Source organism: Ornithorhynchus anatinus, chromosome 6 (genome assembly GCF_004115215.2).
Source record: "Ornithorhynchus anatinus isolate Pmale09 chromosome 6, mOrnAna1.pri.v4, whole genome shotgun sequence".
Taxonomy (NCBI): Eukaryota; Metazoa; Chordata; class Mammalia; order Monotremata; family Ornithorhynchidae; genus Ornithorhynchus; species Ornithorhynchus anatinus.
This window is the reverse complement of record NC_041733.1, coordinates 34,928,984-34,944,511: the sequence shown is the minus strand read 5'-3', so window position 1 is coordinate 34,944,511 and position 15,528 is coordinate 34,928,984. Positions and strand designations below refer to the sequence as shown.

Below are 15,528 nucleotides of genomic sequence, written 5' to 3'. Positions count from 1 at the left end.
GGCTTAATCAGGGAAGGCCTTTTGGTGAAGATGTGTTTTTAATAAGGCTCTCAACGTAGGGTGAGTGAGTGTCTTTTGGATATGAAGAGGAGGGGGTGTGCCGGGCCAGAGGCAGGACGTGGGCTAGGGGCTGGAGGTGGTAGATGTGATCCAGATAAATGAGTAGGGTGGCAGTAGAGGAGCCAAGTGTTTGGACTGGGTTGTAGTAGGAGAGCAGCGAGGTAAGATAGGAGGGGGTAAGGTGACTGAGTGCTTTAAAGCCAGTGGCAAGGAGTTTCTGTTTGATGCTGCTGTTCTTTTTATCTGTTTGATCCAAAGGAAAAAAAAAATGTTTAGGTGGAGTCGTTCTCTAGTATCTTCCTTAATCAAGACTCAACAGAAGAATTCACTGAGCCTCTTGGCTCTGACTTTGAATCCCTGAGGGCACCTTTTAACCCATGATCTCATCCAGTGGCCCCACTGAATCCCTTGCCACCTTCTGGCTTCTGATTTATGGGAAGACTATTTTGTTATTAGCTTTGGCATCTCCTGGAAGATATTCTGCAAACTCCTTTGTGACCTGCCTAATTTCCTGTTTGCTCCTGACTGCCCCTCTTTTTGAATGGGTTTTCCAGTTCCTTCTCACTTGGGTGAGCTTTCCATTTTTGAAAGGATGACCTTTTCCTTCTGGTCATCTCCCAGTTGGCCATACAGGGAAGAAAGGCGATAAATGGAAGAACTTCATTCGTTCATTCATATTTATTGAGTGTTTACTGGGTGCAGAGCACTGTACTAAGCACTTGGAATGTACAATTTGGCAACAGATAGAGACAATCAATCCCTGCCCCACAATGGGCTTGATAAATTCCTAGCAAATGCACCAATTTTCTGAGTGGCACATCCTGGGGTTTGGTCCTCGGGGGCGGTAAGGGGGGCGGAGGGGGCGATTTTTTGTGGGGGGGAAGGTTTTGAAGGAGGGAAGCTTAGCCGAGCAGAGCCTGGTGGCTTTGGTAGGCAGAGGTAAAGGTTTCAGCTGTGGTTTGGAAGTCAGAGAGTTGGAAGTGGGGGCAGTTGATGTTGGCTTGGGACACGCGGATCCAGGCTGGGGCTGGAGCTGTGGCTGGACAAGGGCCCGGGAGGCTGGAAAAGGAAGGGCCAGGGCTTGGGTTTGAGGCCCGAGAGCCTCGATAGTCCCCCTGCGGCCCCCCGGGGCCGGGGGGAGGGTGGTGCTGCCTCTGAACGAGGGCACAGGGGGCACAAGGGGCACCGGAGGTGGACAGGTGGCGGCTTGGGCAGGGCTGTGTATGATGTAGTGGATAGAGCCCGGAGTAAGAAGGACTTGGGTTCTAATCCCGGCTCCACCACTTATCAGCTTTGTGACCTTGAGCAAGTCACTTCACTTTTCTGGGCCTCAGTTCCCCTCTCTGTAAAATGGGAATTGAAAATGTGAGCCCCATATGGGACAGGGACTGTGTCCAACCCCGTTTGCTTGTCTCCACCCCAGGCTTAATACAGTGCCTGGCATCTAGTAAGCGCTTAACAAATAGTATCATTATTATTCTCAGCCCCCAGAGCCCCGGGGGGCCCCGGGGTCAGCCCTGCCCTCAGGGGTCCCCTCCCTCCCTCCCCTTCGGTCCTTCCGGCGGTCCCTGGGGTCGGGGGTTGGGGGACCCGGGGGTCAGGGCTGGGGGGTTAGGGCATTGGGGGACCCAGGGGTCAGGGCCGAGGGACTAGGGGTCTCGGGGGTCAGAGCTGGGGGGCTGGGGGATCTCGGGGTCAGGGGTGGGGTCCTGGGAGTTGGAGGTCCCGGGGGTCAGGGCCGGGGGTCCTGGGAATTGGGGGTCCCGGGGGTCATGGCCTGGGGGATGGAGATTGGGGGTCCCAGGGTCAGGGCCAGGGGGCTGAGGGTTGGGGGTCCTGGAATTGGGGGTCCCGGGGGTCAGGGCCTGGGGAATGGAGATTGGGGGTCCCAGGGTCAGGGCCAGGGGACTGAGGGTTGGGGGTCCTGGGGGTCAGGGCCTGGGGGCTGGAGGTTGGGGGTCCCAGGGCCGGGCCGGGGGGCTGAGGGTTGGGGGTCTCGGAGGTCAGGGCCGGGGGACTGGGGGCTGAGGGTTGGGGGTCCCGGGGTCAGGGCCGGGGGGCTGGGGGTCCCGGGGGGTCAGGGCTCAGGGCGGGGGGGGGGGGGGATGAGGTGGCCAGTTGGGCGAGGAGCGAGGCCAGTAGCAGGGGGCGGCGGCGGGAGAGAGGACCCCTTCCCTGCCCCTCTGCCCCTCCGGGAGGTTTTGGGGGCTGCGGGGCTGACGGCGGGGGAAGGAGGAGGAGGAAGGGGAGGGGAGGGGAGGGCCGCCCCCCCCGCCCCGTCCGCCGGCTGCGGATGTGAGAGAGGGTCAGGGGGCGTCCTCGTCCTCCCCGCCCAGCAGCCTTTGGTCGCGCCCAAAGTCTAACACTTTCTTTCTCTTTGTCGGCGGGGCTCGGGCTCGGGCTCAGGCTCGGGCTCCGGCTCCGGCTCCGGCTCCGCCTCGGCCCCGCGCTTCCTCTGCAGCCGCCACGCCGGCCCTGCCCCAACCCCGCGCAGCCGGACCCCCCATCCCCCCCGATCCCCCCCCGATCCCCCCCGATCCCCCCCGAGCCCCTCCATCCCGATCCCCCCCGGCCCCCAAGACGATGGCGGCGACGGAGATCGCCCGGCAGGCGGTGAGTGCGGTGCGGGCCCGCACGCCCGGTGGGGGGGGGGGGGGGCGGGAATCGGGGGGTCCGGCTGCGGGGGCTGCGGGGGGAGGGAGGGGCCCAGGCCCGGGTCCGGGGAGGCCCGACCCCCGGGGGACACCCGCGCTGCAGCCCCCGCAGCCCGCAGCCCGAGCCCCGCAGCCCCGCAGCCCCGCAGCCCCGGTCGGCGCTGGGGCGTTGCCGAGAGAAAGGCCCCCTTGGGGTCCATCGCGCCCCCCGTCCCCCTGTCCCCCCGACCTCGGGCAGCCCCCGGACACACTGACCGAACCCCGGGAGGACGGACAGACAGACCCACCCCCGGACAGACAGACCCACCCCGGGCAGACAGACAGACAGACCCTCCGACAGGCCACCCCCGACACCAGCCACCCTCCGGACAGACCCACCCCCGGACAGACCCACCCCTGGACAGACAGACCGACCCCCAGACAGACCGAACCCCGGACAGACAGATGGAACCCCGGGCAGACAGATCGAACCCCGGACAGGCCACCCCCAGACAAGCGACCCTCCGGACAGGCCCACCCCCGGACACACCGACCCCTGGGCCTCTGGACAGACCCCCCACCCCCGGCCAAGCGACCCCAGATAGGCCAGTCCTCGGACAGGTGACCCCCGGACAGACGGACCCCAGACAAGCGACCCTCTGGACCAACCACCCTGCCTCCCTGGATGTATGGCACCCGGTCATACGGACCCCCACATGTGGCCCGCAGACAGTCAGAGGGTCCCCGGACAGGTGACCCCACAGGCCAGCAGCCCCCAGACGGATGATGACCCCAGCGGGGACCTGAGCGGGCTGGGCCCTGCCACTGACCACCTGGGCTGGGCTGGGCTGGACGCTCCGGGCCTGGGGCTTGTATGGCCCCCTGACAGCCAGCCAGTCTGGCTCTAGGGGCATGTCTGGGTAAGCATCCTACTGCTTCCTAGATGTTTGCCTCCTCTTCTGGGTGTGGGTGATTTGGGGCACAGTATTATATGTGTCGTGTGTCTCTGGCAGTGTATGTACACCTCTACATGTGTGTGCACCGCACGTGTGCTTGTGGGACCCTGTTAGAATAGGCGGATGAATTTCTGACTCCTAGCGATGCTGATTCTTTATGCCTGTAAAGCATCAGTGTTCCCTTCCTAGAGGGCTGACGTCCATAAGGGCTTCTGTGAACGGATGCTTCTGGGTGCATGCTCAGCCTCATATATGTGTGAGCTACTTTGAATGTGCCTGGATGCTTTGTCCTGGTTGGGGAGGGGGAGAGGAGTGTGTGTGTGTGTGTGTGTGTGTGTGTGTGTGTGTGTGTGTGTGTGTGTGTGTGTGTGTGTGTGTGTGTGTGCGCACACATACACACAGGCAGGGGTGCTGGTTCAGCCTTAGAGAAAAAAGTCTTTCCAGAGGGTTGCAAACTGTGTATGTCTCTTATTGTTGGCACTGCCCCCGGAAAAATCTCCACGTTCCAACCAGAGTTTTCCAGCCTAGGACAGGCACAAAAATGTTTAAAAATGACCCAGGGCCTTTAACTCCTAGGGTCCAGATTAAAGTTTGGTGGAAAGGGAGAGAAGGCTTCAGTATTTGGGGTAGAACCTCCTTGTTCTTGTGAACAAGTAGAAGGTAGATGGAAATCAATCGTGTCCACTAGAGTGGAGTAGATGCGGGTGAGGAGGGAAATGAGATAAGAATCAGGAAATTCACTTCTGACTCTGTGTGTGTTTGAGTCCCCGCATGCCTGCAATCGTGTGTGCAAGTGTGCGGGGGAGAGGGGTTCTGGATGAATACTTGACGATTTTCATGATGTCTGCTCCCTAATCAGAGAAACAGAATTTAAGAGACATTGCCATTGTTAGCAGGGAAATGCCACAAAATATGATAATTTTGGGGGTTGACAATTTCTCAAGGAGAGCTGTTGTTTAGGTTTTTGCCTTGACTTTAACCATATGGCGCTTATGGGATAAATGGCTGGGGACACTTGATTGCTATGGATTAGATTTCCCTTCCTTCCCTGGGGCTAAATGATAGGTGGGATGAGGATAGTAATCTCTCTGTAGGTAGAGATTGCATCTACCAACTGTACCAACTCGTTTGTACCCTTTCAAGTGTTTCATATGGTGCTCTCACACAGTAAGCGCTCAACAAATACCATTGATTGATTGAAACACAGAGAAGGGAAGTGACTGAGCTCCCACACAATGACTGGGACAAAACCAGAATTAGAATCTATATCAAACGGCAGAGTTCATCTTGTCAAGGAGCCGTCAGTGCTACAGTGTGTGATCTTCTCTAGAAGTTGCAAAATAAACACTCACACACATGTTTATTTTTAGGATTAGAAATGATAGTGAACTAGATCCATGGGCATTTGCATGGCCAAAAAAGGCCATGGTGGGATTTACATCCCTAATTAATCAGTGGTATTTATTGAGCATCTACTGTATACAGAGTACTATACAAAAAGCACTTGGGAGAGTAAAACAGTTAGTAAACATGAATTGTTTTGTTTTGTTTTGTTTTGTTGTCTGTCTCCTCCATTTAGACTGTGAGCCCATTGTTGGGGAGGGATCGTCTCTATCTGTGCCGAATAGTACGTTCCAAGCACTTAGTATAGTGCTCTGTACATAGTAAGCACTCAATAAATACTATTGAATGAATGAATGAATTCTGTCCTCGAAGGACTTACAGCCTAGGGGAGGAAAAGAACAACAACTGCAAAAGTGACCATATAAGAGGAAGAGGGAAGAGGGGATATATGCATGAGTTGGTACCTACGAAAAAAGGCATGAAAGATATGTTCAGAAGTAGCAGTGCTATTTTTTTAAGTGCTTACTATGTGCAGAGCACTGATACTAAACACTGGGAAAGAACATATAGGTGAGAATTAGATGGGAAGCCTCCCTCAGGGGGCTCTCAGAATACACCTACTGAGAGGGTGAAGAAGCTATGAGGTATCAGTTGAGGTAATGTATTCCAGGGGAGATTAGAAATTAATTAGGGAAGGCCTCCTGGAGGAGGGCTTTGAAGATGAGGAGAGCTTTGTTTTGCCTGATTGACTGGGAAGTTACCTCCAAGGGAAGGGTGTGAGGAAGATGCCAGTGGTGGGAGAGACAGGCACAGTGAGTAGATTAGCTGGAGAGGAGCAAAAAGTGCAAGCCATGGTGTAATGGGAGAAGAGAGTGGATGAACAATGGAGATGGAGGTGACCGAATGCTTTCAAGCCAGTGGTTGAAGTGGGGAATGGTTAGGAATTTCTGCTTGATACAGAGAGGTATGGGCAGCCATTGGAAGTGTTTGAGGAATGGGGAGACAATTGACAGGGTTTATTGAGAGCGTGGCAGTCAAACTGGGCTGTGACAAGTGCCTGGACTATCACAGAGGCTGTTTGTCTGGAGAGGATCTTGGAAACAAGGAGGAAAATCCAGCTGGATTTAGATACGATGCACTTCAGGTACACACCAAGATGAACTTTTTTGTGTTAATAGGTTTGCTGTTGGCAACGCCTGATGCTATTTTCTGTTTTTGTTTTGACCTCCTCTGACAGTGCTGTTCTACAGGCTCATGTTGTGTTCACTCGTAGCTCTCGCCTCCTGAATCAGGACGGTTTTCACGAATGGGTCAAGAAAATGGTTACCCCAGGCAGATCTGTGGCTGGAAGGGGACCTTCAACATGAAGTTGGGGGGCTTCTTTTCAGTCTTACTGTTGACTCCCAATTCCTTCTCCCCAACTTCCCAACTGTGACTGTTGCTCTGGGCTAAAAATAAACTAGGCGGTTGTGGGGATGAGGGGAGAAAGGAAGTGCCTAGTGGAAGGGGAACATGCATTCTAGGGGGGTCAAGGAAGGGGCAAATGTGGACCTGGGACTCTCAGGTTTCCCCTGATTTGGCCCTCCTGAACCTTGATTTTGTCCTCCTGGGTATTTGCACACCCCTGGATCAAGCCATGGTATGAGGAATTCAGGGGGCAAGCTCTGATTGGGAACGGATGTCAGTTTGGTCACTTGTAAAGTAGGCTTTTGTGCCAGCTTACGTTCCTGGCCCTTCCCCAAAGCCCGGCTCACTCTGTTCATTTGCTGTGCCTGCTCGGCATTAGTGCATTAATTTGAGGCTCGGCTTCTCCCTCTAATTCAGAAGGAGTCAGTCAGTCAGAAGTATTTATTGAGCGTCTCTCTGCCGCAGGGAAGAATGAATTGGATGCAATGTTGCCAAATCCCTGAATGGGCTTTACAACTAGCTACAATAACCGGATGTAAAGGAGGCGAGGAGACCCGAGCAATTTAGTTGCAAGTTACTTTTTCCTGGAAACGAGTTAAGTGGTCCACTGCAGAACGGGGGCTCTTAAGCGAGGTGAGCGAAGAGCAACATGCAGGTCTGCCCCGGCTCTGCGGAGCATGCAGGAGGGTGACTCAGATTCGTCTCATGCTCTGTGTGCGATGGGAGCCACTGAAAAGTCAGGTGGAGGGCAAATCATCCTCCCAGGCATCTGTCACATTTTCGAAGCCATCTCATAATAGAAATAGGATGAAAATGACAGTTGGCTTGATATGGCGCCTTACTCCTGAAGGCTTTCCCCACTCACCGCCTGGTTCACCCATGCATCGGTAGGGAGGGGGGGTGTTGATTGATCCATTGAAGCCCTCATGGGGCGGGTGTCCTCATGACCGTAGCAGAGAGGAGTGCTCGTTTTGTGGCCGAGCCACCTGCCTCGTTGCAGGTAGGCCGGCCAACCCCTCTTGCTTCAGCAAAGCCGTAAGAGGACTATTCGCCTTCCCTGCTGTGTTGCTTCTGCCACCTGATCGTACCCCTTAAGCACCAGCTCTTTGCCCCATTTCCATCCCCGCAGCACTTGTGTACATATCTCTACACTCTCCCATTTCCCCTATCTGTAATTTATTTCAATGTCTGACTGCCCTTCTAGACTGGAAGCTCCTTGTGGTCAGGGATCATTTCTACCACCTCTACCGTGTCATCTTCTCCCAAGAGGTTAAATGTGCAGTGCTCTGCCCACAGTTTGTGCTCAATGAATACCATTGCTCGATTGATTGAGAAGGGAAGCCGCAAGCTGGGAGGAGGAGAGAAAGTCTGGGAGTAGAGGGTGGTGAGCTCAGCCCTGCAGAGCGGGGAGTGAGGGTGAGGGTGTTGGGTGTTATTTTTGGGGAGGGATGGGAGGATGGAAGAGGGTAATCTGAGGACTAGATGTGGTGGGTGACCTATGGGCCTAGGTTTGCTAGTCAGAGCCAAAATGTTTAAGAAGCTGTGAACCAGGCCGAGCTGGTTTTTTTTTTTTTTTTTTACTTCCTTGAAATATTTTTGCTTCAGGTTAGGGTATCTGGGTGGGGCTTGCCCTAAGTGTGGTTCCAAAATATCCACCCATCTCTTCCTCTCCCCTCTGCTCCCCTGCCCACCCCATTGCTGCAAGTTCCTCTGCTATGGTTGGGCCCCTGCTGGGTGTGCCGGGCCAGACCAGACCGCGGGGCCGAAATGCCACGGCCAAGCAGTGGGGGATGGTGAACCCCATTTTTGCGCCATAGTTGCACACAGCTCCATGTTGCTGCCACACTCTGCCCTGAGTGTTTCTTGGCTGTGTTGTCTTAGAAACGGAGTCCATGTCCTAGAAAGTGCTACCGGTGCTGCAAGGCTCTCATGTGGCAGAGGCAGAAAACACTTCTCTTCTTCCCCCATATCCTCTTCCTCTCACAACCCCCCACCCCTACCCCGCCCCCCGGCAATGGCCTTTTTTTCTGAGGACCACCCTAAAAGTGTAACATTCCTCCCTTACCTCAGACTGGTATATCAGGAAGGAGTCTAAGGAGATGGCAGCGAATGGGGGAAATATGTGCACAAAAATATATTTAAACATAGCACAGTCATGGGTTATGTGGGACTTTTTTTCTTTAAATATCTCAGATCCACCATCCATCTAATGATGGATTATTTTCAGTAGCAACTGGAGAGGAAGAATAATTAGAAACACAGACCCTTCCAGTTGGCAGGAAAAATAGTGAAGTGTTGGTTTCTTCCCGACCTGCGTAATGAAAGGGGGACCATAGACTTGTAACCATGCAAAGTAAAAATATTATCTTCCTCTTTAGTGGCTTCTCATAAGAGATATCTGTCTGCTGATTTAAACATCCAGCTCCAAGGCAGCCTGGTGTTTGGACAGTGAGGTGGGATCATTGTTCTCACTTCAAGGTGACCCGGAAAAGACGTTTAACCTTCTGAATGACAGAGGTCACCGCTTTGTATTTCTCCTGGGAGATGGCCCTTCTGACCCCTCCAGTGGCCCAGGGAGAGTCTTGCCTCTGCTGTGCAGCTGGTGGAGGTGGTGATGTTTATCAGGACCTCCGAGCCCCCTTCTTAATGTGAGAATCGTTCTCTGTTCCCCAGTGAATAGGGCCAGCTTGAAGCAGGGAGAGGCGTTGGTTGGCCTAAGGTCTCACGATGTCTTCCCCAGAGTCTGTTTGGATCAAGTGAGCCTAACTCTAGCCTGAATAAAAAGCCGGGGCCTGGCGGGAGAGAGGGGAGGTGTTTCTGCCTGGGCTTTGTTGCTATTTTTGGTGAGGCAGATGGAGATCAGAGCTGTTTGCTGGGCGGGACGGGTCTCTGTTATCCTTGACTCCTCTCTCTCTCTGTCATTCAACCCACATACTCAATCCAACAGCAAATCCTGTGGGTTCCACCTTCACAACATCACTAAAATCTGCCCTTTCCTTTCCATCGAAACTGCTACCGCGTTAACCCAATTTTTCCTATCCTGCATTGATTACTACATCAGCCTCCCTGCTGCTGACCTCCCGGCCTCCTGTCTCTCCTCACTCCAGTCCAGGCTTCACTCTGCTGGCCGGATAATTTTTCTACAGAAACTTCCAGGACATGTTTCCCCTCTTCTCAAGAACCTCCAGTGGTTGTCTATCCACGACCACATCAAACAGAAGCTACTTACATTGGCATTAAAGCACTCAATCACCTTGCCCCCTCCTACTATGCCTCGCTACTCTCCTACTATAACCCAGTCCCTACACTTCGCTTCTCTAATGCTACCCTTCTCACAATACCTCGATCTTGTCTATCTCACTGCCAACCTCTCACCCACGTCCTGCCTCCAGCCTTGAACGCCCTCCCTCCTCATATCCGACAGATATATTACTCTCCCTTCCTTCAAAGCCTTATTGAAAGCACATCTCCTCCAAGAAGGCTTCCTTGACTAAGCCTCCTTTCCTCTTCTCCCACTGCCTTCTGCCTTGCCCTGACCTGCTCCCTTTATTTGTCACCCCATCCCAACCCCATAGCATTGACGTGCCTATCTGTAATTTATTTATTTATATTAATATCTGTCTCCCCCTCTAGGCTATAAGCTCACTGTGGGCAGGGAATGTGTCTGTTTATTGTGGTAGTGTTCTCTCCCAAGCGCTTAGCGCAGTGCTCTGCACACAGTAAGCACTCAGTAAATACGATTGACTGACGACTGACTGGGCCTCTGGGTCTCAACCTGCCGCCCAGCAAGAAGCTGAGGTTCAGTCAATTAGAAACTAAATTTGTGTGTTTTCTTGGAAGGGGGAGGGGCATTCGCTCAGCCGCCAACAGAGATATGACATGTGGTGTAACTGTTCTCAGAAACCACAGGTGATGGGAAGGAGAAAACAGGAAGTGAGACAGGGTCTTGACACCCGCCCTACTCTCAGGCTTTTTCCTTAACTGTTTCTGCTTTCTGTTGACCGCTTCACCTGCAGGTCGTGCTATCCTGGTTAGCAAGAGCTGGGATATTGAGTCTAGCACATTGAGTGGCGAATCGCTCTCCTCTCTCTGGCTGTCGACCACCTACTCATGCCTGATCATAATAATTGTGGTCTTCGTTATATGCTTACTACTTGCCAAGCGCTCTGCTAAGCACTTGGGGTAGAGATACAGTACCATCGGATCAGGCCCAGACCCTGTTCCACTGGGGTCGCGCAGTCTAGGAGGGTGGGAAAACAGGTGCTTAATCCCCATTCTACAGATAAGGAGGCCGAAGCCTAGAGAAGTTTTGTCACTGGCTCACCGTCACATAGCAGGAGAGGGGCAGAGTTGGGATTTGAACCATGGTCTCCTGAGTCTCGGTCCTGTGCCCTTTTCAGTGGGCCACAGTGCTTCTGTCTTGCGTGGAACTCCCTCCCCCTTCATATCTGGCACACCAACAGTCTCTCTGTCTTCAAAGCCCTGTCGAAATCACATCTCTTCCAGGAAGCCTTACTTGACTAATCTCTCATCTCCCTATCCTCTTTCCCCCACTAATGCATCAAATCCTCACCTCCTAAGCTCTTAGGTATTCTTCTCACCCTCTCCCCCCCAAGGGACTTCTGCACATATCTTTAAACTCTGTTGCTTTCCCTACTTCATTTAACATCTGCTTCTTCCCGCTAGATAGTAAAATCTTGAGAGCAGGGTGCCCTGCTGACTGACTCTATCGCATTCTCCCAAGTGCTTAGTACAGTGCTGTACACAGAATATGCCCTCAGTATATTATTGGGGTTTTTTGTTTGTTTGCTTTTATGGTATTTGCTAAATGCTTACTATGTGTCAGGCACTGTGCTAAATGCTGAAGTAGTTACAAGCTAATCAAGTTGGACACAGTCCACGACCCACAGTGGGACTCACAGTCTTAATCCCCATTTTACAGATTAGGTAACTGAGGCACAGAGAAGATAAGTGACTTGCCCAAGGCCACACAGCAGACAAATGGCAGAGCCGGGTTTAGAATCCAGGTCCTCTGGCTCCCAGGCCTGTGCCGTTTCCACCAGGCCATGCTTCTTCCCTGTTGATTAAATTGGTGGCTGAGATAAGGAAAGAAAGATGGGATAGGCTCATTTCCATTTTTGGGATTAGCTGTGGACTGAATTATTATGGGTGTTTCTCTCTATGTGGGAAGAAGATGCCTTCATTTTCCATTTTATTTCAATCGCCTCTTACGCAGGTTCCTGAATGTGCTGAGGGCCCCTCTCATATATAGCATGAGGTTATTTTTTCTTTATTCCTCATTGGCCCAGAGTACTTGTTTTAGTGGTGGAAAAGCCAGACATGTTTTCCAGATTTTTTCCATCTAGTTTCCTTCCGTCTACTAAACAGATTGTAAACTTCTCAATTTACTATGGTATTTATCAAGAGTTTTTCCTTATGCCAAGCACGCTGATGAGTGGGCATAAATGCAGGATAATTAAGTCACCCCCCCCCCCAATTTATAGATGAGGAAACAGGCCTAGTGAGATGAGGTCACCACCCCAAGGGCAGAGGAGGGACATGAATTCAGGGAAACTGTCTTTTACTTCTACCGAATTCTTACTGGAGTGCCCTGCACCCAATCAGGGCTCAAAAAACCCTATTAATTTTGAGGAAGACCAGTGGTCTGGTGGTTAAGTCAGGAGATTCAGGCTAAGGTCCCATTTCCACTTTGAGTAAGAAGCCTAGGGAGCAGTGTGGCCTAGTGGAAAGAGCATGGACCTGTAAGCCAGAGGCCCTGTGTTCTAATTCCAGTTCCACCACTTACCTGCTATGTGACTTTGGGCAGGTCACTTAACTTCTCTGTGCCTCAGTTCCTTCACCTGAAAAATAGGGATTCGGTAACCGTTCTTCCTGTTTACACAGTGGGACCTGATTATCTTGTATCAGCGTTTAGAACAGTGCGTGGCATATAGTGAATGCCTAACAATTATTCTTGCACAAATCCTTCTGGATCTGTTGTCCCCTTCACTAACCTGCTCTGCCAATCTGGAGCCCCAAGCAGAGCTTCATTTTGTTCAGACAGCTAGAAACTCACCCACCTCTATTCCTCTGCCTGGCACCTCCCACTCACTCCTTTGACTTCTTGTGGGGAGAGCGACACTTCTTTGTAGCCAGGGGAGGAGGGGAGGCAAGTTTACTCTTTGATTTATATGCGGAATACAATCACCAATTGGGAGCCCTTTGAGATCCTTGGATCTCTGTCTGTCAACTTGTAGATTCCCAGGCAAGCGTGGTGAATGTCATGGGGTGACATCCTTGAAGGACTCAGTCCTGATGTCTCCAGTGGGAACAGGGAGTCACCCCACCCTCCTCCCTCTTGCTGTTCAGCTGAGAGGTTGAGTGTCCACCTTGGGAAAGCAGCGTGGCCCAGTGGAAAGAGCATGGGCCTGGAAGTTGGAGAACCTGGGCTCTCATCCTGGCTCCGCCACCTGTAAACTGTGTGACCTTGGACAAGTCACTTCTCTGTACCTCAGCTTCCTCAACTGTAAAATGGGATTCAAGACCAATTCTCCCTCCTACTTAGACTGTGAGCCCCATGTGGGAAAAGGACTGGTTCTGACCTGATTAACTTATATGTACCCCAGCACATAGGACAGTGCTTGACATACAGTAAGCACTTAACAAATACCATTATTATTACTAACTTCTCGGTGCCTCAGTTACCTCATCTGTAAAATGGGGATGAAGACTGTGAGCCCCACGTGGGACAACCTGCTTCCCCTGTGTCTACCCCAGCGCTTAGAACAGTGCTCGGCACATAGTAAGCGCTTAACAAATACCAACATTATTATTATTATTATTATTATTATTATTATTACATGGTGGGCCACTGGCTGACCAGGAACTGAGGAGCAGCCGGGACGGGGTTGCAGAGGGTAGTGGTAGAGAGCAGGAATGGAGTGTGTGTGAGGGGTGGTCAGGAGAGAGGCTGGCTCGGCAGAGAGCCAGGCACAGGCCTGCCTAGAGGAGTTTCCTCAGGCTCTCTCCCCACAATAAGAAGTCTCTTCCAAAGAAACGAGGTCCTCCCTGCAATTGGCAGTTCTTCCATTGGTCAACTCGTGGCTCAGGCCTGCGATGTTTGAAGAGCCGCGGTGCCGGCTATGGCTGAGAACAGGAAGAAACAGCCCGAGGTGATAAAACATGGTTCAGGAAAGCCCTTCCTGGGCTGTTCACGTGGCGGATGACTGCTGAGGAAGAAAATACAGTTGCTACTCAGTCCTTCCTTCCCTGCCAGGTCAGGAGAGAAGGGGCCCACAATGGAAATTGAATGGCTTTGTTTTCATCGGTGAAAAATGAGTGTTGGAGAATCAGGCCCCGAGAACACAGGATTGGGTTAGCATTGCAGTTTGCCCTCCAGGGCCCTTCCACAGCAGCTAAAACTGTGTCCTGGCCTCATCTAGTAGGGTCCCCTGGGTTTCCAATCAGGGCTGAGCAAAGTCTCGAGGGCTCTGGGGAGAGAAAGGCTGTTTAAACGGAGGCAAGTGGGCTCCTCGCTGATGCCGAAGGCCTTTATCCTAGAGGTTGCCTGTCAAAACGGCCCTTCTGTGGGACTGTGTGGAGAGAAGGGGGAGAGGAGAGGAAGAGGGAGAGAACAGCACATGGATGGAGTGAAGTCAACTAGACGAGGGTAATTCAGAAAAATCGAATGCTGGCATCAGCCCTGCCGCTCGAAGGAATCCCAACTGTGCCAGTTGGTGCCTGCCTTCCAAGTCCCCCGTACTAAATTGGGAATGCGATCTGTGACACAGAACTGCATGCACAGGATTGCTAAAAATTTGGCAAGAAGCATGTTGGCGGCCCGGTGGATTTTTACCACTCCCCCAACCCAGTCTCCTTACAGAATCAGTACAAATAATGCAGATATGGGCAGATCTTTGCCTTGATTGAAAAGGCTATGCAGCAGCCTGCATTTCCAGCGCTGCTCTGGGTGGGGAATGTGTCTGTTATATTGTACTCTCCCAAGCACTTAGTACAGTGCTCTGCACACAGTGAGTGCTCAATAAATACAGTTGATTCTAGTGTACTTTCCCTAGCACTTAATGCAGTGCTCTGCACACAGTAAGTGCTCAATAAATACAACCTATCGATTCTGTTATACTCTCCCAAGCGCTTAGTACCATGCTCTCTGCACATAGTACCCGCTCAATAAATACGATTGATGGGTGAATTGATTGACCGATTGATTGATTGAGATAAAGGAAACCCGGCCCCCCAGGGCAGGGAGCCTTTTGGCTGCCCCTAGGAGGAGGAGAAACTGGGGAACAGATGGCCCCTACGATTTAGGAGGCAACGACCTCAGGCTTATGCCCACTCCTGTCATCTTGCAGATCGGCCTCTCTGGGGCCGGGCTAGAAAAACAGGCCCGCCACTCGCTCCTCAGGGACGTTTTGTTTTCATCGTCTGGAGCCATCGTAAGCCTCGTGAAGCCGAGGGGGAGGTCTGCAGCCGAGGCGCTGAGATTTACGAGCTCACGCTCCGATCCAGGGGCCCGGAGGGGCGGCGAGGGGGGTGAGAGCCGGACGGTGACGTGACACATCTCTCTTGTTTTCTCATTCAGGGCGAAGGTTGCCGAACTGCCCCCCTCTCGGGACATGTGGGATTTGACAGTTTGCCTGACCAGCTGGTGAATAAATCAGTAAACCATGGCTTCTGCTTCAACATCCTGTGTGTGGGTGAGTATTTCCATATCGGGGAACGTCTATTATTGACTCTGGGTACTTAATAGTTGGAGGGAGCTTGGAGGTAATTAGGTTAAATAGAACGTCGTCGTTTGGATCTATTTAGTGTGTCATCTGTTGCTCTTGTTTTTGAGGACATCTGGTCCATTTTTTGGCAGTAATTAAATTATTTTGGCCAGCCCTAGCCATCGGCGTGAGAGGATATGGAACTGTATCGAGTGAGATCTCTGGACTCTGAATGTCCGAGCAGCCGGGTTGGGTGCTGGGCCTCCAAGCTATTTTTATTGCAGCTCTCCTTTTAGAGAATGGAAGCCACGCAAGCTGGAGCACAAGTTAATTGGCTTAGATCTCTCAGAAGAGCTAAGGAGCACTGTGGCTGGTGGGAAGAACACGGGCCTGGGAGTCAGA

The 15,528-nt window shown here is 52.3% G+C and overlaps 1 protein-coding gene across 5 annotated transcripts in view; it reads left to right on the top strand.

Annotated features, from left to right (window-relative positions):
* The first annotated feature begins 2,599 nt into the window (after positions 1 to 2,599).
* The window catches only part of SEPTIN6 (septin 6), a 47,758-nt gene continuing 34,829 nt past the window's right edge, over positions 2,600 to 15,528 (top strand). For 4 of the 5 annotated variants that reach the window (XM_007669600.2, XM_007669601.2, XM_029067418.1 and 1 more), the window contains exons 1-2: positions 5,973 to 6,137; positions 15,000 to 15,114. In XM_007669600.2, coding sequence (XP_007667790.2) covers positions 5,988 to 6,137; positions 15,000 to 15,114 — 265 coding nt within the window. In that variant the 5' untranslated portion in view covers positions 5,973 to 5,987. Of the gene's footprint in view, positions 2,674 to 5,972; positions 6,138 to 14,999; positions 15,115 to 15,528 lie in introns of those variants that run through there. The other variant, XM_029067419.1, reaches the window with a different exon arrangement.